The sequence below is a fragment of the Protopterus annectens genome, chromosome 8.part0, assembly GCF_019279795.1.
Source record: "Protopterus annectens isolate FY-2018-M chromosome 8.part0, PAN1.0, whole genome shotgun sequence".
Taxonomy (NCBI): Eukaryota; Metazoa; Chordata; order Ceratodontiformes; family Protopteridae; genus Protopterus; species Protopterus annectens.
In genome coordinates, this window is record NC_056741.1 from 1,156,511,721 (window position 1) to 1,156,537,180 (window position 25,460).

The 25,460-nt window shown below is 38.9% G+C and overlaps 1 protein-coding gene across 1 annotated transcript; it reads left to right on the forward strand.

The window, feature by feature from the left end:
• Window positions 1-1,496: 1,496 nt before the first annotated feature.
• Window positions 1,497-2,585, forward strand: IZUMO1 (izumo sperm-egg fusion 1). Its single transcript, XM_044079380.1, has one exon. The coding sequence runs from the start codon at window positions 1,539-1,541 to the stop codon at window positions 2,583-2,585; it is 1,047 nt and encodes a 348-aa protein (XP_043935315.1). The 5' UTR covers window positions 1,497-1,538.
• Window positions 2,586-25,460: the final 22,875 nt, after the last annotated feature.

Here is a 25,460-nt window from a genome sequence, read left to right on the forward strand (position 1 = left end):
GTGTGTGTGTGTGTGTGTGTGTGTGTGTGTGTGAGAAAATCAAATCTCAAAGAGTGTGTTTCTCAGCTACTTGGAACAGGGGCACTGAGAGCTTTGATTTCACAGAGAGCGTGGTGGAGGAGTTAACTTGGAATACTCAGCTGAGGACTCAACTCTACAGCTGTGTCAGTGTGGAGTCTTATTGGGGGCCTAGAGAGAGAGAGGGAAACAGTCCATGGATTGAGTTTGTTCCCTCTGTGCTCTTAAAGGAAATTATGCTTGGTGCAGAGCTGCATCTGGAAATACTGTGTGTATCTTTGTTCCAAGTGAACATCCATCACTGGTGTCAGTGGTGAGGAATGAGGACCCTTGATTACTGGCTCAGAGGAAGAATGTCACAACACTATATAAGTTTTGCCCTCTACTCTACTTTAATAATCCCTGCTAATCCTACTCCTAACCATAACTCTGCCCCTGCTCCTAACCCTAACCTACATCTTAAATTAAAAGATCCCTTCCCATAGCACTACCACTACAGAAGACAGCTCTGATACTCGCTGCACACATGCTCACAAAGCTGGCTACAGACAAAAGTTTCACACAGAAGAGCTTTTTCAATACAAAATATGTTTCTTCTCCTTTGCAGCTTTACAAGTATATCATGCATAACTTTCTCCATAATTCTAGATACATAAAGAAATAAAATCATTGCTTTGTATAACCTATACTGATGTTTGAATCCATTTCCATTTTATTCATGAGTAATTGTATCTTCTTTCCACTGGATACTATCACGCATTCCTAAAATCAGTCAATCAATTTATCAATCAATCACACTAGATCGAAGAAGTGCTATTCTTAGGCTCCTATTGCTTCATAACTATTATATGGTCCACTGGCTTTGTCTGCATGTAATCAGCTTAAAATGTGATAAACCTGTGTTGCACATATTACTTCAATTAAGCTGCATTTCTATTATTCACAACCCCTTTTTCCCATTTTTCCACATGGGTCAGAGTGTCATTTCAACTGTGACAATCATCTAGAGCCAGCGTTTACACCACAGGGTGGCTAGCTCTAGATGATGTCACAGTCTTTGGAATGTGGGAGGAAATTGTAGCACCCAGAGAAAACCCACATGATCACAGGGAGGACATGTAGACTCCACAAAGAAGGCACTCCAGCTGTGAATCGAACCGGGGAACCTTTTGCTGGGAGGTGACAAACACTATCCATTGTGCCACTGTGCCACCTAAGCTGCATCTCCAACAGCCAGATTTTTACTTCAGAAGGAAAGTATGTGCTTCCTCTTTCAAAAATATTCCTGGGAAAATATGACAATATTGCAGTTTTAAGCACTAAAGTAGAAACTCTGTAATGCGCATCTGATTTTTATTTGTAGATAGCCTATTATTGCATAACTTAGCTTATATTTGTACTACTTTCCATTTAGTCTTTGTTTCCCTAAAAAGAATAATTTTATTTTTTTTTGTATATCAGCAGTGCAAAATAGAAACATAAATGGAATGCAAATAAAAGAAAGATACTGACAGTTACTTATGTCATCAACCTGTGAGAATCCTGACAATATGAGTTGGGCAGCTTTCTTACTGACATTATTGTGTTTACCTACTATAACACAGACCTGCCTGAATTGTGACCTGGAAGTAAAGACCATCCTAAACAACTTAAAAGAAACTTACCTGTATGCTCATATACAGGAGCATGCTGTGGCTGAGAAATTAGTGAATTATGTGAAAGCTGCAGAGAGTTGCTTCTTCCATGCTTCTCTTAAATTTTCAGGTCAAGGATTCATTGATGAGAGTACACTAATAAAAGCAGCACATGACTTTAAAAGGGAACTGAAAAGGATGATAGATACACATCTTGAAGGGATAGCATTAATCAATACACTCATAAAGTTAATGAAAGCACAGTGCTTGCTTCTGGAGACTCACATCAAAGTCTATGTACAGCAAGGATTTTGTCCAAATACATGTGGCACCATGCTTCAAGAGGCAATATCATGTCAAACATGTGAAAAGGTTGATTACATATGCCCCCAGAAGCAGGTTTGTGAAGACAGGAGGATCCAAATCGGTATAAATGAAGACCTGAAGCTTGACTGTGGATTCTCTTGGCATGCTCTAGCAAAACATCTTCAAGAATACCAATTTTTCAAGTTAACTCAAAATGGCAGTGCCTGGACAGAGACTTTGATTTCAAAGTCCAAAGAGCCAACTCTAGTGATACACAGAATAAAGGAAAGTGATTCTGGGCACTACATGTGTTTGCTTAAAGATCATCAGCAAAACATAATCAGCAAGTTTAGCTACAATGTAGAGGTGACCAGAGGTGTAGCAAATGAGGAGACTATCTGGACCCGTCTGACCTTGCCACCAGTGGAAATGCATGCAGTTTCTAGACACTCAGAAAAGCACAGGAATATAGAGCAACACATCACACACTTGATTATTCTCACTATTGTTGGCAGCGGTGGAGGTATCACAGCCTTCATTTTGGCATCATGTTTCATGATCCATCGTAGAAAAAAAGAAGCGATGGCAGATAAAGAAGATGAAGAGGATAATGAAGAAGAACCTTAATGAGAATTGGAAATGTGCTTTTTTTAATGTTTTAATAAATGTAAACAGCTGTTCAGGTGTAGATTTGTTGATACAACAATAAAGACAAAATCAAAATATAATTCATGAAATCTTTGTGGCTCGGGTTTTGTCTTTTCCCTATTAACAAGTGGTGAATATCTAAATAAACTTTCTACTGTAGAAAATCTAAAGTGCCAGTTTCTCTTATACTTTCTTTATTACTTTTCTGCTCTTGCTTCGCAATGCTTGACTGCAGCATGTTGAAGCTTAGCAAGCCAAGTTATTGCTTGCTATGGCTGGGACTTCACTAACCTCACTTCTGCCATTCTTTCCTGCTTTCTCCTCCTCCTCCTCCTTCATCTTGTTAATCTGTATGTTCTGGTTTCCTGTTAAATAAGAACCATAGATGTATAACAGTGTTCATCCTCTGCTTCTTTTTATCTTTTCATCTCCCATGTAACTATATTCTGCTGTGGTATTCTGTGTCTCTTAGTCTCACCTCTGTACTCATGGCTACATCTCATGGAACACCCCTTGCTAGCGGTCTTCCCTTCATATTTTTGACATGTTGTGATTACATTTATCTTCACACTTAAACACGAGGGTCTGTATTGTGTTAACCACCTCACTCCTACCCACCTTCTTTGCAGCCTCTGACCTAACTTTTGTAGCTTCTTTGCACCTTCTTTGTCTGTAGCCTATGCTCTACATCTTATCGCTTCAGCTATTTATTTCTGATGTGTATCTGTGATATAAATATGGTTAATTATATACATACTGTGGTAGATGTGCTACTTGGTACTACTGCTCAATCAATTAACTTCATTAACCTGACTAAACAAGTGTGTTATTCTGCTTTACTAATTGTAGCTCTTTATGCAAATGTGCACATTGTCATACATTACTTATCTTTTATTTTTATTTTGTTTATTTAAATACTTTTACTCCTAGTGAGAGTCATTGACCAATAACTTGCTTTTTGCAGCTACTGGTGAACCCCCTGTTTCCTCATGAACTAAAATTTTCAGATTTTCCATCCAGAATAGAGCTATCCTATAGAACAAACCAAAAATGAGAGCCATTTCTATTAAAGTTAGCCTTCTGGAGGATAGGTTAGTCCCCTAGTGCTGGCAGCATCATAACCGGTGATCTCACCAAACCATTTTTATTAAGCAAACCTAATTCTTCCTTTCAGCAGACTGCAGTGAGTGCTGTTAAAGAAGGCACCCAGAATGTCAGGCACACTGCACATACATGTTTCCAGGCAAATATTCTGTCCATGAGTACACTGCTATGGCAAGTCCAAGAATGGCACATGACCCTCTACTCTTCAGCCTCCACCAGGACCCATTAGTTCAGTGAGTAAGGCTGCCTCTGTCATCATAAAATGGGTGAGCTGATGTCTACGACTCACTCCTACACTGAGTATGGCTGACTTCACCAGCGCACTGATCACTGGCCAAACTAGGTCATTTGGATCACAGTCAGGACTTCATCCCTGTGTACCATATAGCAAGGGGATATCTACTTCTGGTTGAGAATTCAGATGATTCAACAGAAAAAAAAACAGTACCACTTATTGAAAGTCATCTGATCATATATTATTAGCTTTTTTTCTCTCCAAGATCAAGGTACAAAGGGAAGTGAGTAATTTTCCCTTCCCCATTGTTGTGTAGTCTCAGAAATGATATATATAGTTAGCAAGAGGTGGGTGGTGCAGGGGACCTTGCTTTATATGTCCTTTTTTTCCATGAGTTGAGTTTTGAGCAGTTATGCTTGATGTTTTGATGTCTGACATTATGAATATTCATATACATGTAGTGCACTTTCAGGTATCACTTCTACTGATTCCTTACAATGTAATACAAAAAAGTGTACTTGGAGGTATCATTTCTACTGATTCCTTACAATGTAGTACAAAAAAGTACACTCGAAGGTATCATTTCTACTGATTCCTTATAATGTAGTGCAAAAGAGTGCACTCAGAGGTATCGCTTCCACTGATTCTTTACAGTGTAGTACAAATTTTGCTTTATCCTGACCTGGCCTTTCAAAATAGTGGCAGCACACCCATTTATCAGAATATAATAAATATGTATGGATCTTTTTAAATCTATACAAATTTGATTTTCTCTCTCTCTCTCTCTCTCTCTCTCTCTCTCTCTCTCTCTCTCTCTCTCTCTCTCTCTCTCCATTTTTTTTGTATGAAATTAAATTGAAATTTAGAGGCTTAGCTATTCAGTGTCATAAGGGTATGCAAAGAAAAATTTGCCCCAGAATCAAGATATTCAGAAAATTCAACAAGGTTATGGCAGCAAGCTTTGAAAAGTGTGCTTTCATTTTCAGGAATTTATTCATAACCCTGTGAGGACAAGCAGAGAAAAGTATACATCACAATCTGTGTGTGTAAAAACATTGTCTAAAGATTATGAGGATACACTGTGAAAAGTGCACCTGCTGGTTTAGATGTTCAAAAAATTACACAAATCTGCAAGAACAAGCAGTGAAAAGTTCTCAAATTCTGACAGTTCAAAAATTACACAAACCTGTTATGACATTTTGTATAAAGAAATGTCATGGGCAGACAGACAGATAATCCAATGATTATGCACATTTGGCTGTGAAATCTGTGCTGTCAGATTTAAGCATTCACTTAGTTCTAAAAACACGTGTATTTGGTGAAATTAAGCATTCACTTAGTTCTAAAAACACGTGTATTTGGTGAAATTAAGCATTCACTTAGTTCTAAAAACACGTGTATTTGGTGAAAAGCATGTTGATGTGTGTAGTTAGCTTGAGGCAGAGTATAACAAACATAAGCCTATGAGGTCATGCTGAGAAATAATGTCATTAAGTTAGGGCAGTCCAGAGGCTTCTTGAAAAGCAAACTCTCTACCATTTATTTATTTATTTTTGCTTGTTTGTTTATTCATTGCAGCTGTCAAATAGATGAAAAACACTGCAGTTTCAGGGTGCAGTAATGATGTCAAGGGAACATGGACCTACTGGACAACAGAACCTTATTTGCCCTTTAAAATCTTATTTATAAGTTCATAGATTCATAGGTGTTTACTAGGCTAACGACCACAAGGACCTTTTTAAGCCTAGCCATGCATCCTAAATCTCTGACAAGTAATCTCCGACAAGTTTTGGTACCCTTGATAAGTGTAAGCAGAGGCTTAGGAGATGAAATATTTACAAGCTGCCTGTCTCCATTAGAGACATAGATACCAAAACAGGGATTCATTTCCTGACCTGCACCCAACTGTCCAAATTACACCTGAATTGGGTTAGGAAGGAACTATGCTTCACATGGTTGGTGAGCTTGTTGCAAAGAAAGGGTAGTTACCGTGATACATACCTATCTCTCTAGCTGGTCCTGTTTATATCATAGGCAAGGTTTAAGTCTTTAGAATGAGTAATTCTGGTCCTCTTTGATCTGTGGATATGTAGGAGGTCCATCAAAGTGGGGTCTGACAATGCATGCCAGGCATAGAACTCTCCTCAACAGTCTATAGGAGACAGAATACAGGGATAAGGTCTTGAGGCGGTCTGCATAGGACATTTTACTTACACCCTGTATTCTTTTAGTGAGGAACCTCTGTGGACATTCCAATTGTTGGATGAGCCTGGTTAGGTACATAGCAAATGGGGAACTGTACTCAATGATAGGGCTGATGAATGCCAAATACAGTGGAAAAATGACTTCCTTGGACCTAGATGTCATACCTTTGTTTATAAGTTGCACAACATAGAATCATTTCTGTGATGGTCAAAGGTTAGATTACTGGCTAGATTACTCACCAGAGGGATGTTGGCATAATGGTTAAAATACTTGTCTTACAGACACAAAGTGCAGAGTTTGATTCTCACACTTAATTGGCTAGGCTTAAAATGGCCCACAAGGGCATTTAGCCTAGTAGTTAGCTATGAACCTATGAACTGTCTATGTCTGTCCCTGGCTAATGGGTCACCTCTTAGGGATATGTTGTCAATATGACAGTTACCAGGGATACTTGTTGTTCTTCTTCTTTTGGCTTTTCCCAGTTAGGGGTCACCACAGCAGAACTCCGGTCCACTAATGATTGGCAGTAGATTTTTACGGTGCTGAGGTGCCAGCCCGAAGCCCAACCACTTTTGTGCAGAGGGATGACTGTTGCTTTTCTTTATTTGTGAGGCACAAAGCCTATTTGGCAGCTACAGTTAAATATCAATTCCAGAGGCCTGATAAGTCAAATTTCATGCTATTTAGAAAGCATTCTGGGGTATTGTCTGGGCTCGTTGATGCAGTGTTCTTGGCCATAGAGAGAGCATTAAGGACCAGTTCCCTAGTGATAACTGGGGAGTTATATTTGATGCTATTTCCTGAAGGAAGGTCGAAGGGGAGAGGCAAGTAAAGTTGGAGCTTTGTCAGCCAGTAGGTTTGCTATATCTTCTGGCTAAATATAAATGGCTTAGAAGCCAGTCTTCTTTTACAAGAATCAAACTCATCTCATCAGTGTTACCACTTACCTGTGTATTAACTGCATATGCCACAGAAATTGGCTTTTCCTTGTTTATTTATTTGAATTTGTTTACCAGAGTATAGCACTGATCATCACTGACCAGTTTTAGTCTCGGCCCAGAAAAACAATCAATGTAACAGCAATTCTCCATGCAAAAAATTTACAAAAGGAGCTCATTACAAAAATGCGAATGGTTTTACATACAGTGAATACAATATGTTCAAAGCATGTAGAAACGAATTTATCTAAAAGACACTTGCAGAGTATGTATCATGGATTAAGAGGAACAGCTGGCAAAGAGTTAGGTTTAGGAATGGTTATGAAGTATTTAGAAGATTAGGTTGTATGTCCGGAGAGGAGCCACTTGTATTTTGTTTGTTTCGAAGGTGAGTTTTAATCTGTAGCCTGAATTTGGGATGTAAGGAAATATCTTTTAGAGTGGAAGAGATTCTCTGAATTTGGGCCAAGAATTGAGAAGCAGTACTCAATATAATAAAACATAGATTTGGGGATTTGAAGTAGGGTTTGGAAAGGTTAGGATTTCTTAAATTATATGAAGAGGTCTGCCTTATGAATCTGGCAGCTAAAGGTGAAAAACTTCTTGGTTATTTGGGTAGTTTGGACAATAGTGACATGAGCAGGAGGTTGGACCTTTGACTGGAAGCCATTTAGCATTATCAAGTTTTACAGCGATGTTGTTTTGGATAGAGGGTGATAAAACAGCAGATGTTATTAGAGATAGTTTAAATTATGAAGTCCTTTTTGGATGCAGCAGCTATTAAGTGAAAAAAATGAAATTTTCTTGTCTCAGAAATACTCAGACTTTATGTTCTTCCATGTGTTTTCCCATGTATTTAAAGGAATTGATATCTTCTTCAAGAATATTGCTATGGTTGAAGATTTCCCCAATAAATGCACAGTTCCAAGGTAGGAAACTGCACAGCCAAACACACTAATACTAAAAACAAAAACTGCCATCAAAATAACCACCAGTTATTTATTAAAACAGACATAGACAAAATGATCAGTTTTGCTGAACACAGTAAGCCTCTTCTGCAACATAGTACACATCCCACTTACTTCTTCATATAATGAATAAGGGTTCACATGATTAATTTTAGCATTTATACCATTTTGATATTATTAATAATAATAATAATAATAATAATAACAACAAAAATAATAAATATATATGTTACCATAAGCTAATATGTATAGTTCATTCCAGGACTAAACAAAGACACCAAGGTCAAAATATGTTTTTTTCTCAGTTATCTGAAGATTCATCTACCCCCATCATGCTGTCTATGCCTGTAGAAACAAAATTTTCCCAATTGTTTATCTTAAAATTTATATACTGCATTTTACTCCTTCTTAAGCCTACCAGCACTAAGCATTAAGCACTGCTCCTTTGCTTAAATCATTCAAGCCCATAATACCTTTTTGTATACTTCCAATCCATGCCCATAACTCCAGAACTTTATTGAATCTGGCTTCTTTAACAAAGTGACTTATCAGCTAATAATAGGAATATTAAAAAGGGCAAAACGTTATTAATATGATACTAAGATTGTTCTCCTGAAGTTTAGAAATTAATCTTCGTTTGCCACTTATTATTCATATTTTCATGTTTATGATTATATTTTCATAATTGTGAAATAGTAGGGCAGCTAGGATGGGATGAGACTTCCCTGAATGCAGTGTTGGATTCTCAATCAGCTGATCGATCTTTCTTTAATGTAATAATGGCTTTTAAAATCCAGTAAATGCATTTGTAGTCAAATCTGAGCTCTGTAGCACTCCTTGTTTGGTCTAAACTGTAGCAACTGCTTACTACATTGTAGCAAGCAGTTTGTTATAGTTTAAAAGGAAGAATTTTTTTAAAATAAAACATACTGTAAGTGCCATGCCACTCCAAGCAAGCAGAGTATAAATTGTAGCAACTGTTTGCTACAGTTTAAAAAGAAGAATTTTTTTAACCTAAAACTTTAGCACTGTGGGGCTCTGTGCAGTCAGAGTATAAACTATAGCAAACGTTTGCTACAGTTAAAAAGAAGAAATTTTTTTAATAAAATATGTTGAAGGATGGTTGGTGTGAGGGCACAGAAATGGGACCTAAATGACTGGTGCAGAGGGAGGTGGGGGGATAGTGTATTATGCATGCTTGATGTGCCAGTAGAATGCCCCGTTTTTGTTCTTCAATGAAAGAGCTGGGGGTGTAGCTCTAACTGTAATAAGCTGACAATGTAGTAATCAGCATGTGCTTTTTTTTTTTGTGCTATTCACTTAAAGAGCTGAGGGGATGGGGCAATATTTCTCAGTTTCTCAGTATCGGCCCAGGGTGCTGGTTAATCCAGCTATGCTTCTGCTGAGAGACTTACTTTCTATTGAGGTGTGTGGTATGAAACACCACTGTGGGAGACAGGACAATTCACTGAAAATACTGGTTTACATAACACTATACTGGAAATATTCTTACTTGTTAGTAATACTTAATACTTCAAAAAACAAGTGACTTACATGCCATTGGGTGAAACCTTAGATGATGTTGAAGAAAACAGTATTTGATATTCGCACTGTAAGTTGCACATCTTGAAAGATATCCAATATTATTTGTACTGCTAATTATATAATTAAACATATGTTTTCATATTAGTGTAACTATCTTAATAAACAAACTATTCTAGAGGAATGTCTTGGCCCAGGATTCAATAAAATTCATGTAGGTTCCGTGTAGAGCCTTCATGGAATGTATCCATGTACGAGGCTATGGTTCCTCCTCAGTAGTGCGCCATACATATTAATTATGGCGCGCTGCTGAGAGAGATCACAGCAACACAGATATTGAATCCATGTAAGACTGACTTTACAGGCTGTCCCTTAATTCTGAACAGTCCAGAACATTTCTGGACAATTGGTAAACATGGCACAATACCTTTTGGCTCATTAACCTGGATCGAGTGGTGTACCAGACATTTTATTTTATTAAATTGCAATTTTATTTATTTATTTTTTTACATTTATGTGATTCTTTGCATTGCTTAGCTATGCTTAGTTTTGCATGAATATACATCAGACATCTGCTAGACATCTAAAAATAGAAACTGGATGCATTCAATGTTAATAATTTTAATTTTCCCTTTTTTTATTAATTTATTTTTTTAATTTTTTATGTGCTTGTTTGCATGATGCAGTGTGTCACTTAGGCATAGCAAGGGGTACTTAAGCAGTAGACATCTGCTAGACATCTAAAAATAGAAACCAGATGCATTCAATAGTATTTTTTTTAACATGTGCTTGTTTATGCAATGCAGCACATTGCTTACCTAGAAGTAGTGAGGTGTATTTAAACAGTATACATCTGCTAGACAGCTAAAAATAGAAACTGGATGTATTCAATTATTGTCAGTCTGCCATGCTTAGCAATGGGCAAACCAATGGTCAGAAAAGCTGTGCATTGCCAAGCGTTGCTTAAACATGGATTTGCGAGTTTGCATGATGCTAAGTGACACTGCACTTTTCTGAAAGTTACAGTATGACATGCAAAGTCAGGAATGCAGCCTGTATAAAGGCAAATAGGTGGGAATTTCACATCATTCCTTGGAGTCTGACCTTGACTGTGGGTATGGCTGTTGGAAATGATGATGGAGAGTGCTTTCAGGTGCAAAAGTGGGGTGTGCAGGAGTCCAAAGTTTTTATTGAACTCCTGGTAGAGAGACACAGACCCTGGCTGCTGCAATGTGAGTATGAGGGTTCAGTGTGCAAGTCTGAGTCCTGGGAGCATTTGGCAAAGAACCTAACCAGTGCTACTGGTATCCCCTGTACTGGTGAGCAGTGTCATCACCACTATGACAACCTGAAGTGTAGGAAGAGGGGAACCTTGGACACCTGGATTCAAGATGCGAGAGATGGGTGCACCCCACAGATATGTAAGTATATTTTCCAGTAATTTATAAATATTCAAGCTGAATATGTGCAAAACTGGTATGTATAATGGTTTACTTCTCTTACCATAGCTGCAGAAGAGAGGGATCCCAATATGCAGTCCCATGCTGAGCATCTGGCCAGGATGAGGCAAGCATGTGGTAAGTAAGAAAATCACCAAAGTAATAACTTAATGCATACCTTCATAGTGCAGTAAAATAAATACAGATATTGCAGTCCTAACAGTCAGGTATGACATACCTGGGACAGCCTATATCTTTATTAATCTGTCAGTACATATCTGAAATGGTAGAGCAAGTAAGCATGCAGTACTGTGTAGTATAGCTTCCAATGGACATGCTCCACTTAAAGAAATCCCAATCTCTCCAAGCTACACGCTCTAGGGACCTAAACCCTGTCACCACAATAAACAGAACATGCCAGAGGGATAGATTCCTGTCCCAGAGACTTCCCATACTCTGGAATAAACTACCTATCTATATCAAACAAAGCTCCTCATTAGCACTCTTCAAGAAAAGTCTTGATGATTGGATGGGAAATAAGAAATTCACCCCGGGGATCACCTCTATGGCTCTGCTCTACAGTGACACAGGAAAATAATTTTCTTGGGTGGCAAAAGCCAGGGTACCTCTATGGCTGGGCTTGTATAGGCCCCAGGGCTGATAGCCTAGTACCCACCTATGAACCTATGAACCATCAGCTAATGTTGGGGTCTACCCAGATTGTGAGTCACTGTTCAGATCTGCTCATTGCCTGAAATATGCTGTAAGTTGCACTCAGTAAATGACAGGGTATATGGGTTAGTTAACAAAAGTCCTAGACAGCTATCCATGGTCTACATGCCAGAGTTGAAGCAACATTAATTAATACATTTTAAAAGGTGATGGTGCTTTGATAAGTAATGTTTTCAAACAAAGTGTGCACTATTCCTGTAATAACTGCATGTGTGTTCTAATCTGACAGCAGTCAATTGTTATATGTAAATGAATAAAGAATGCACCAACAAATGTCAGAAATAAATGTAGTGCAATACCCAGAGTAAAGTTCAAGCCTGTGTTCCACTCATTTTGTCTGAAATAATGCTGTATATTGTAATCAGTAAATGAACATGGTATATAGTTAAGTTAACTGAAGTCTTGGACAGCTATTCATATGTCTAAATGCCAGATTTGAAGCAACATTATCAATAAAGTTTAAAAGGAACTAGTACTTTGATAACTAATCTTTTCAAAAAAGTGTTCATTATTCCTATATACACTCATGTGTGTTCTAATCCGACACCTGCCAACTGTTACATATTAACTAATAAATAATGCACTAACAAATGTCAGAAATAGATGTAGTACAATACCCAGATTAAGGGTCAAGCCTGAGTTCTGATCATTTTTTCTGAAATATGTTGTAGATAGCACTTAGTAAATGAACAAGATATATGGGTAAGTAAAGAGAAGTCCTAGACAGATGATAGATGTGTGTAAATGCCAGATTTGAAGTGACGTGAAGCAATAAGTTATAGAAGGAGATGGTGCTTTGATAATTAATGTTCTCAAATAAAGGGTTCACTATTCCTGCATTCACCGCATGTGGGCTCCAATCTGACACCAGGCACAGCTATGCATGTGTGTAAATGCACAATTTCATGCAAAATGTTGCAATAAAAGTCTTAAAGGAGAAGGTGCTTTGAGAATTCATTATATTCAAATAAAGTGCACATTATTCCTGTAGTCGCGGCTTGTGGGTTCTTATCCCATGGAAGCCAACTGAGAAATGGCCAGCTGTCTAACGTAATTAGTGTACATGAAAATACCTCTCAACTGCCATGATTTTTGCAGAATGTAATCACTACTGCCACATATGTCTTGTCCTTGATTTGCAGATATATAACATTGCTCGGAATGCAATTTAATGGCAAATCTGTTATAAGAACACCTTGTTACTAATGTATGAGCACACTTTGCAAAAATGCTCCCTGTAGTTGTGCTTTTCTACCACCATTTCGTAGGGCTTGTCCCAAAATGTCTCATGCTAACAGTCTGAGAGCTATGTATGTGCAACACTGTCTATACAATATTAGTAGTCACTATTCTCACAACTGATATCTGACAGATGTAGAAGTATGTGGTAATCTGTGTAGTTATATTATCTGCAAAGTTACTAATGTTCTTTTTATCTCTCACCTCACCCCTTCTCTTCTTTAATTTATTAATTATACTTATTATTATGATTTTATATTGATATATTATTTGTAATTACCTCTTATGTTGGCCTTATGTATAAGTTAATATTGCTTTGCTGTTAAAATACTTTCATTACGTTATTTATTGTAGTGTTCCTCGTTATAGTAATTTCTGTTCCTTTCCATTACTCATTATCATTTTCTGTTATGTTACTAACTACATTTGTTTTGTTTTGTTATGTTTATATTTATCTTATGTTTACATTTAATTTCCTACAGAGTGACAAAGTAGGCCAGTTCCAGGTGATCCACCTACCTTGGCTCCCCCAGCTGCAACTGTGGCCCAGCACATCTGGGCCACAGCCTGGTCGTGCTCCCTCTGCTGCCCCTGCACTACCTGCTCCATCAAATAGTTCTGCCCAACAGGCTGGGGGTGGTCCCCCCTCTGGGAGTGGAAGTGTCAGGGGTGCTTATATCACCAGTGATGAAATGCCAGGCATGGTGCGTGGGCTGCTGCGCCAAACTGTTGGTGCACACCTACACTGGATGGAGAGTATGCTATCCATCTTGGTAGTGGAGCCTCACTCCAGGTGCTGGTGTCAACCACTGCCTTCACAAGAGCAATAAAGGTGCAATGCTGACAGTCCCATGGGTGAGGACTTGAGTCACACTGCTACCATGTCTGACATGCATGGGACTGGGATTCCACAACACCCTCTCCAACCAAGGTGTTCACCCCCCCTCTTGTGTCATATACCAACTCTGTCCGCTGTCTTGTCTGTCTTGTCTGTCTGCAAAAGCTTCTTCACCTTCCCAATTTACCTCCCTCACACATACCTCTGTATCTTCCCCAACATTCCACTCTTACCTTTAAAAAAAAAAAATGGGCACCTGTCACAAAAAAAAAAAATCATCCCATACATAGCTCTCCATTTCATACACATGTCCACTGGATTCACTTAATTTGGTCCAATTGGCTTCACAATACACATATGTTGTCCTCAACCCTCTCTCTCTGGGGTGACTGTCCAAATTCAGCTAAAGTGCACAGTTGTTGCTGTACAAGAAATGGATAGTTATGGTTCTTTTCTACACCCTTCCTGCAAATACCTACCTGCATTTCACTATGTTTTTCCCCTTCTTGCACCCCATTTCACCACTGTCCTATCTCCCCATTTTTCATTTCTTTAAAGATTTTTTTTGCGCTATGCTTCCAGTCATTAAGCGTGTTTAAGCAATGCTGTGCATCGCATCACAATGCGCAAATCTGATAAAAGAGTAATAGAAAAATGGGAGTGTAACATGGACTCTGGTATAAGAATACATCACTATAAAGCTAGACACATAATAATAGATGTTAGTGAGGTATCTAAAGCAAGTAACTGTGCAATTATATCTTCAACATTTAAAAATACACCTGCTGAAAGATTAATGGAAAATAGGTGTTTAACTTTGACTCTGGTGGAGAACTACATCTCTATAAAGCCATACACATAATAATAGATGTAAATGAGATATGCAACAGCATGTAAGTGTGCAATTATATATTTAAAGATACACTTGCTGTAACAGTGACTCAGTAGCTCAGTCTGTTAAATGCTTTGAAAACATTAGTTTTTGTCCCCATGGTCCTGGGTTAAAATCCAGTGGTGTCTAGCATTTAAAATACATGTATGTGTACATCACTTATTTATCCACCCAAAGCAGTACAGATGGGATGTCTACTTCTCAGTGATGGAAGTCAAAGGCCTACAGACAGGAATACCAGTTAACATATTCCTATTAGAACACTAGAAAGGGCATGGCGTGTCAGGTCATGCATTATTATGCATTCACAGAGGATTCTGAAATATATTATTCAAATGAGACACAGAAATATCAGACTGCATCACACAATGATTTGCTACTGATATTACAGATAACCACAGCTGCACAAGTAACATAAACATATGGAGGTCATGCTAGAATCAAGGATTGAAAGCACACACATTCCAGATGACTACCTTAACATAACACATGACTTGGCAGTTGTTCAAATGGTTGACATAATAGTAAGTGTACCCCTACCTTGTTCTAGGACACAACAATCATGTTGCCTTTTACTCTGCTAATGATACCTTTGGCTAACATACTGTATTTATTTATTTTAAATTTGTTAACCGAGAAAGTCCAACTTGGAACAAAGCCAATTTTCAGCGAAGGCCCAGGGAGAAACATTCCAAATGCATGTCTTTGAACATGGGAGGAAACTGGAGCACACGGAGGAAATGCAGGGAGAACATGCAGACTCCACACAGAAGGCACTCCAGCCAAGAATCGAACTGGAGAACCTCTTGCTGTAAGGCGACAATGCTACAGCTGCAGCACTGCGCCGTCTACTTACCTTAAACACATAACTCAATTTCCTGTGGGATGGATTCCCTCAATTAGGCTCTGGCTGTACACCAAGGCTGCCACAGATCACACTGTTACTCATAAGTGTTGTTGTCCTCCACATTCTGCAGCCTCTCTGATTATGCTTATTGCCTGCAGTAGCAGCAGCAGCTGCAGCCTGTAGCACACACAACTGTATGTAATAAGTATCTACTACACACACTCTCTGTGCTGATGCAGTATCTCTACCCTAGCAATTTCCATCCCAGCATATGAGAAAGGGGATAGATACTACATTGATGCCTTATATCTTGTTGAATTGTTGCATGGGACTGCCTGATTCTACTGCAAATCAACTGTGTATGTTGCAATTAGCATTCCGAAACCACAGATTAGTTCAGATGCAATCACCTGCTAATGAGAACCATATTAAAAAAGCAAACTCCTAGCTAGGGGGACCATTGCATATGAAAGTTACTTTCTATTGTAAACTTGTTGTCACAACACTTATATATCTGTATCTATTAACAGAGGAGTATTGTACTCCATCAGGTTTGTAACCATTTTGTTTCCAACATGATGCATATGTTTGCATATACTTAGGGGAAATGGGGATTATGTCAGTAAGCCTTTCTAAAACTGTACAGATGACATCACATTTATCTGCAGCTGTGTAAAACCTACATAGGATGTAGACTACAGCAAGGCTATAATGCTGTATGTTAATTAGGGACACAGGTCTCCTGGATACTTCCTTTTTTAGCAGTTGTAATACTACACAGCTATTTGCTTGGCATTGTATTTTATACATATGTTATGTTTTGGGGGAGGGTTCCTGCTATGGGCCACACTACAAGTGGACTCCTGTGCTGGGTGTGTGATCATATGTGAGTATCTGTCATGGCACAAACAGGAGTAGGTCACTATTGGTACTATCCTACTTGGTTCCACACCCATTACACTGTTGCATATGAGATGTGTAATCAAGCGGGGAATACTATCAGCCTTCCTTTATTGCTGTATCTGTACATACTGTACACCCACATATGTGATCCTGACATGTTTCTCATTTTTTTGTATTTCATGTGATACCATGTATGCCAGATGCCACCCACCTTTCAGTGAGGCTGAAAACGACCTCATAATTGAGGTGTTAAGACACCACTACCAAGTCCTGCTCTCCAGAGGGAGGGCAAATAGGTAAGAGCGGCAAGTCTTGTGAGATGAACTGGTCCATAACATAAATGCTGTGGGTCACCAGAATTGCATATATGAGCAGATGCAACACCGTGCCACAGACATGATCCACTCTGCACGCAGACAGGCAGAGGATATGGCCAGGGATCATCAGGTGGTGGGCCTGCAACTGAACAACTTCTGTCAGCCACTGAAGAATTCATGGTGAACCTTGCAACACAGGACAGCTGCCAGGCATCCATCACACAATATGATTGTGGATGTGGGTGCCACTGTTTCCACACAAGAGGAGTGTCCAGGTATGCTTATTTGGATCAGCATTGGAATACTGTAGCAGTACTGTAGCAATTAGTGCATCAGGGTGAACATAGTTTTATGTGGGTGTCAGGCTTTTTTATGGGGTGGGGGGAATGAGGTTAGCTGCAGTTTTAAGCTCATGTAGAAACTGTGACCCACATGCCTGTTAACATAGCAGCTACTCTAAATGGGAGATATTTGGATGTAGCACCAATGTTATAATGTAACATGTGGGGCTGTTTACATTACCTGTCCCTCAAATGTTTTTCAGAATCATCAAGAATAGGAAAAGGTCATGCTCCTGCTGCTGATAAACACACACATTTTTGTCAGAAATGTAGATTTACTTCAAGGTATTAGCTAAAGATCATTCCAGGCCTGCTAGCTGGATTGATGTGCTGTCTGCATGATTGACAAATGTACAGATATGTTCTGACTGTACACACTTTAGGGTCATACCTATGCATTATAGGTGTGACCATAGTGATTGATTTTGCAGCATTGTCAGGACTTTTCAGATGACCATACCAGTAAACTGTGCAGAGTTTTGCAGAATGTCAACAGTGTACATAATTTATGTTTTGCTAATGAGATTCTAGTTTAAAGATCTGTTATTTTCAAATACTTACAGATTTGGGTTAGAAAATAATGTCCTCATGTCCTACTAAACCAGAATGTGGGTTATACATGACTGTAATAGTGATAGCAGTGTATACAGCTTAACATATATTGCAGTACAGCACTGCAGAGCATAGCAGTGTAGGCATTAATGCAATGCTTTTCCCTTTATATCACAGGTGACCTGGGAAGTTGTTTTTTGTCCCCTTCACAACTTAATCTCAATGTCTCTTCAGACTTTGATGATGATGGTGGCCAAAGTGAGGCACAGCTAGGGATTGCAGGGGCTGAATCTGTCAGAGAGATTTACATCCCTCATCTGTCCGCATTATCACCATACACAGTCAGTATGCCTACGCATACCCAGTCCCCTGAGGACACAGATATTGGACAGTCAGATGGTGGGAACATTGAACGGGGAAGTGTGGCTGCAATGAGTGTCAACAGTGGCCATAGCCACACAGTTGGCAAGGTTCCACACAGGCAGATTGATAGGGGTGCTCAAATGAGGCCTGTCCCTCCACCACCTTTTGCAGGTGTCTCATCATGTGTCACTTGGCATATGTTTAGGGCCATAATGGAGGCACAGGCACATTCTGAAAGGAACTCCAGACGAATGCTCAGGGTTATGGATGCAGCACAGCCTAACATCCATAACTTCTTCCACTGCATTGCTGATACCCTGGATTGGTTGAATGACACAATGGAAAGACATTGGCCTGAGACAGATTGCACACTATCTGTCTTGGAATGCCCATTATCTGTGAAGGAATGTTTGGTTAGAGTTGAGCATCTGACTCGTGTCTGTAGGTCAGCAACTACATCTGTTTCAGAGTCCATGTGGCCATGCACAATCATGCTCAAATAGTGGCAGTACATCCGGTGCTCCAGAGGGGAGTGTGCTGTCCACACCAAGATGTGGCAGGCCATGGACTCTGCTTCTGGGTGTTCTCATGAAGAGCATGGTCCTAGCAGACAGCAGTCACTCTCGGGTAGTAGCCCAGCATCTGACCTTGGGCCTGGAGGTGCCAGTGCAACTCCTGACAGAGCCAATTCTCATGTTTGGGATGGAGATGATGAACTGTCAGCTCTACATGCACAACTCTAAGCTCTAAGCTGTCCAACATATAGACATGTAGAGCTATCACTGAGCTTGGCTGTGTTCACACAGACACTTACAAACCACTGTCACATTCGTCACCTACAGATGCACGCCCCACATTTACATGGTCCATCTTGCCTGCTTCCCTTTCTGACTCACACACAGGCTTGCCAACCTATTGGGTAAGCTTAGGCCTCCTGAACCCCCATATAACACCCTGTGCAATGATGATACCTGTGCCACATACCTGTCATTCTTCTCACCGATGCAGGGAAATTAAGCTATGTGTCTGATGCACAGGGTGACTATCTAAATTAATATGTATTTGTTTCATTCATTGTTGCCTTTGACATGCTACTTGTACTGGTCAATTACAGATATTGTACACTGCCATTAGTAATGAGTAAAACACATTATTTTGTTTACGTTACGTTGGATGCTATTGTAATGGCTGTGTAGTCACACAATGAAAGGTGTCTCATGGAACTCTTTTGCACTTTCAGGACTGTATAGGACACACCTATGGGTACACATCTACAACAAACCCATCAAGGTCAGAGCACAGGTTGGAATGAGAGCACAGAAGAAAAATGTCATCAGAAAGGTAAAACAGTATAGATGCATGGCTCCATAGGTTCATATGTGTATAATAGGCTAACAAAAACAAGGGCTTCTTTCAGCCTAGCCATGCATCCCTAAACTCTGACAAGGTCTGATACCCATGATAAGTGTAAGCAGGGTTTTGGGAGTTGAGACAGGTACAACCAGGGGTGTGGAAGATAAACCACCTATTGTTTCCCTGTTTCCATTAGAGACATTTGTCCTAAAGCAGTTATCATTGTAGTGTTTCCATCCTATCATGTAACTTGCAAATAATTTGTGGGTAGGTTAGACATCTGTTTCAAATGGATGAGGAGCCTGTTACATATTGGGTGTAGTCTCTGGGCTACATACTTGTCTCTCCAGCATGTCCTATTTATAACATAGTTAAGGTGTAGGTGTGTAGGACAGGTAAATCTCATGCTAGTCCTTTCTTGAATATGCAGGAGGTACACAGTGGGGTCTGACACCTCCCTGCATGGCAGGCATACACCTCCCCTCCAAAGCATGTAGGAGACAGAATGCACAGTTACAGCATTGACTCAGTCTGCTTATTAAACAAACTTGGAATAAAATCTTTTAGTCATGGAATCCTGGATGAAAACAGATTCCTCTAATCTGAGCTGTCACTTTCAAGGGTATAAATATCATTTTAATACAAAAACAAACAAAAGGCTAGTAGTTGGGACACTACTTATCAGAGATAATATAAACATAGCTAAAAAGGGACAGCACTCATCATTAAATGACCATGATCCACATTAGCTAAATAGCTATATTCATCTAGGACAAGCAAGGGCAAGCCCCCAACCCCCCCAGCAAATCACACCTGGTGTACCACTCTCCTAAAACAACATTTTAAAGATAACAAATCCCAAAGAAAAATAACATAATTATATCATAGGATCATAGGAGATTACTAGGCTAATGGCCTTGGGGCCCTCTATGTGGTTTTACACAATCCATTCTGTGTGGCTTTAAAACAAACCTTTTTTTAAATTTAATTAATTCAGGAATTCTGGACTTCCTTATCTCACAGAGTCTCATTTAATTTGTGACAGAAAATGCAAGATGATTCTAAGATGGCCGCTGACTAGGAAACACTGACTTCTGTGTGCTCTTACTACTACCAGTTAATCTACTAAAATCACCTACTGCTGCTGCATCAAAAATTGAAAGAAAAATTTCCTAAAAATAAGCTAACCAAAATCTACTTCATTTTTGAAAAATGTTCCTCCTTTCTCTTGGATTTAGGATACTGAAAGGCTCTCCTACCTTTTATCTTTCCAGCAGTGGTGTAGCAGTGCCTACAGCCACATGTGCTTAGGCCAGACAGCATTGCAAGTATTCTACAAAAACACAAATAAATAAGCAAAAAAACAAAACTTCAATCAAGATGGAGCAAATGGATGCACAATCCTCGAAAACTAGACTGTCATTAGTTATGTCTCCAGAGAAAGAAACAACCACTAAAAGACAAAAAACAACTAGATCACAGCCTGAGGCTCCAAAACAGTCACAATCACAGAAAAACAAAACTGAGCACCCCCTCATAATGGAAGAACTGAAAGCTGCTCTTACCCCACTTCAGTCTGAAATTTAAACATTTCCCTCAAAGCTAACCTTGTTTGGTAACAATTTGGAACAAATTATTTCAAGGTTGGACCAGAATGAAGCAAGAATGATGGACAATAAAATTAAATTACAGGAAATTCAAAAAAACACTTCTACCAATGAATCCTCTATAAAGGACATGCAGCAAAAAATAATTGATCTGGAGGGTAGAGCAAGGCGTAATAATGTGCTGATCAGTGGTTTACCTGAGAAGTTTGAACAACCACAACTTTTCAATATTGCAGAGGAAATATTTGGTCTCTTCCTGGAAAACAAAGATCTTGCACAAACATTTACAACTGAGAGAATACATAGGGCTTTGAGAAAAGCACAAGTCCCGGACACACCCAGGCAAATCTACATTAGACTACTAAATGCGTCACATGCCCAATCACTCTTGCAAGCTGCAAAAAACAAGAAATCCATTATATGGAGAGGATTAAAAATCACATTTTCCCAGGACTTGTCACTTCCTATAAAACAATCCAAACAAACACTATTGCCTTTCTGTAAGTTTCTGATAAATAAAAACATAAAATTCCAGATTAAATATCCATCTACTCTCTCCTTTCAGCACAAAATGTCACATACTTCATCAAAAATCTTCAAGAAGTGAAATCTACATTTCACAAAGCATTTGGTGAAATTCCAGCAATCCTCAGCTAAGCATAAAGCAAGAAAGATTACATATCCAACCATCCATGCATCAAACTAAATAAACAATCTGACCTTAATAAAAATAAATGATCTCACATACCTTCAAGCCTCCTGCTGATGCCCTGCAAATGAACTGATGAAAAACCAGACCCAAAACTAACTCTTTAACTCGAAGACCCGACTGAGGTATTTCATCAACTTTTGCCTTTCCAGTTTTCTTGCTTAAAAGCATCTCTGTCTCAACGTTTGATCAGTAGGCCAAAAAAATGTTTATCTTCTTGACAGAGTGACCTATGACCTACAAGTGTAACCTGATAATATCACCTACAGGAAACCACTTGTTCTACTGTGGTACCAACTCAAACTATGTTTTGTGCGCACAGCCGTCAAAGCAAGACTCCGCTCTCCTAACTAAACCCTCCGTGCAGGGAAAAACTGAGAACCTGTGGCTTAAAGGAAGGAAAATGAGTCTCTGCGAACCTCACAATGCTACGTCTGTGCATCGGCCAAGGGAGAGATGTCAAATGTGTCTTTTTGGTAACTGGTTAGTTTTTACAGCCTTTATTTTTTGCTGTTTATGTTTTAGTGTCAGAGACAAGCTCCTAAGCTAAGATCCCCTTATTTTGGCCCGGCTTGGGCCGGTGCAGCGCGGATGAATGCCCTTATTCAAATGCCATGACTGCTGATGATGTCGGCTACTGTCAGCTTTTCATCATTGAAGAAAGAGACAATTGTTTTTGAATAGAGACTTTGTTGAAAGGTGCTGAAAATCTAATTGCCATGCCACCTGCTCATTTAGAGAATCTGTTGAGTCAAATTGTAGTCTGATGGCAGTGTTTATTCATTGGAAATGTTTTATTTCACCAGGATTCATTTAGCATGAGAAGCTCTGGAGGGAAATCCAAGTATGAAATGATTCTTGTTTACTGTGTGAGTCACTGATGTTGAGATGGAGTAGATTGAATGTAAGGGGAGTGGAGTAATGGCTGGAAGTGTTATGATTAGGATTAGTTTAATTTGTTCTGGATGCTGGACCTGGATTAGAATGAGTATCTCCATTGAGTAGTACTTGTAATCTTATTGGTCGGGTACATGGGTTTTAATATATGTTTTGGAGGACTAAGGTACTTACTAGTTTTGATGGGAAAGTAGAGTGGATTCTATACAAAAATTAGGTCAAAGAACATTAGACGGATGCTAGAGTGTGGTAAAGTAAGTGAAATAGTAGTGCATTTCTGCAGTTCAGGTTAGAGCGGACAGAACACCTTAACACTGTTTCTGCCAAAATGACATTAGACAGGACTGTTGCGCTGGCATATTTAGTTACAAATGCACATATCCTTATGCCAACTCACAGAACTGCATTGTATTTATGACCTGACGCTAGTAATAGGTAACAAGGAGTGCACTGTAGAACTCTCATTGTTTAAACAAGGCTTAAAATGGAGCAGAGCAGACCATGAGATATGTGCACGGGGCTATACTCTAGCTAAGTACAGGCAGGCTGATTTTTCTTAAAATTAGCATAAATAATGCAGACTACGGCCCTATGTTGTTACCTCGATACCCAAGGTAATCTAGGTAAATATCAGTTAAATCCTATGATTATTGCTGGTATCATGTAAGATTTACTCATCTTGGTTAAATTGCAGGTAATTCAGCAGTACACATTATTGCTGAACTATCATACAACTGCAAGATGCCACAGACACTTATTATAATAAAGATATTTGAATGGGAGTTCTATTCAAATTTACATAGCTGGACATATTTTGCAACCTGGATACATGCCTACAGTTACAAACAGATACAAGTGTAAATGGCAGCGACACTGCTGGCATATTAAATTATTCTTCTATACATGTTTTTTGCATCTTTACCGAAAATGGAGCAAAACTGCCACAGAATACCATTGTCCACGTATACTTATTTAAAATGGGGTAAGTGATGGGCATTTACCTACTTTCTAGTGGGACTCTATATTTTCCCTAGCTGTCGTATGACCTCTAAACATCTGCATTGTTTTAAGCCATATCAGAAACAGTGATTTTCTCATGCAACTGTAGTCAGGCTTTAGAGGTAGCCTATATCAGCTCTGTGATGTAAGACGCGTTGGTCCTGGGTACTCTCCAATAACTTGGATGCAGCTATCATCCTAGGGGTTGTAGGATTCAGATATGGAGGAAAGTGAGTGACCATCTAAGGTCAGCCAAGTAACTGCATGTATGCACAGCAAGCTGAACAGCTGATGTGGGCTGTCTGAAATCTTCAGACAGGAAGTAATGGATGAGATAGCATTTTAATTAAGACAAAGTAGGGAGAGAATGTGGTATTACCCCAAGGGGACAATAATACAGTAGTCCACTTGGTATGATTAATTTGTACTGTTATAATTTTGTATAAAAAAAAATCTTTTCAACTATATGTACAATGTGTTTTGCATTAACTCTTTTGCTTGAACCAAGTACATGTATTGGCTTACATTATAAGTTAATTAACTAAATAACAAATGTCAATTTTAGAGCAAGAAGTTCAAGTGTGGGTAGTAAGTTGGATTTTGGAATGTTGGCAATCTTTTATAAAATAGTTAGTTATGTAAATAGTATTATTTTATCTCTTTCAGATAGAAGTAGATTGTGGTTAAGCATGGGGGAGGTCTGAGAGAGGAGGCTGTCACTATACCCTACTATTACTATATATACTATTTACATATATATAAACGTTTCTGCTGGCACTCTAGCTACTTATTCCTATATAATCTATTTACCCCATTATACGTAAAATCAGGTAACTCTAGCAGTAAAGTCCAAACTTTACCAACCCACTAAATGAGCCCTAATGTTATCGATAGATTCATGGAATATTAAAGGGTTACAAAATAAAAAAGGAGCCTAGTACTACATCTTATTCAAAAATCTACTTTTGAAATTACTCTTTTCCAAGAAATGAACATGACAAAGGAGCAATGGGTGAATGACACTAAAAAGAAGTGGATAAAACAAATAATAGCTGCAGGGAACTGCATGGTCTCCAAAGGGGTAGCAATAGTTGTTAAAACTCTTTCAGAGTTTCAATCATAGCCACTGGTGGAGATCCAAAATGCAGATGGTGCTATCTAACATGTTTTATCCCACGCTTTAACAAAGAAATACTTATATTAAACGTCTATGGGTCGTGCTTCCATAAAGGCAGATGGTGCTATCTAACATGTTCTATCCCACGCTTTAACAAAGAAATACTTATATTAAATGTCTATGGGTCGTGCTTCCATCAATCCTCTTTTCTATATGAAATATATTCACTTACTGAAAAATTCCACAACCACCTAATGATCCTTGGGGGCGATTGGAACATGACCATTAGACCGGAGTTGGATAGAACTTGCAAATCCAACAAACAACCTTTGGGTATTACTAACACTCTAAGTGGTATAATGGATGACTTTAAGTTATTTGATCCTTTTGAACTTTTCAGAAAAGACCCCTCTGTTAGTAACTACACATTCTTCTCAGCGTACCACAAATCCTGGTCCAGGATAGACTTTTTTTTAATCTCAGCACTTTTTTCATCTTATGAAATAGTATATAACAGTGACCCTAGAACTATCTCTGACCAAGCCAAAATTAATCTTAACTTAAATATCTATAAACCGAATAATGAGAACCGCATCCCTACAAATTGGTCCCTTAATCCTAACCTCTTGAACAACAAGACCTTCACCAGGAAATCCAAGATTTCCTCTCACAGACAACAAGTTCTTTTGAAAAGTCAGACATCTCCCTAGATATACA

Excerpts from the sequence above, each read along its gene's own strand:
- IZUMO1 (XM_044079380.1), top strand. The coding sequence starts at position 1,539 with ATGTCATCAACCTGTGAGAATCCTGACAATATGAGTTGGGCAGCTTTC.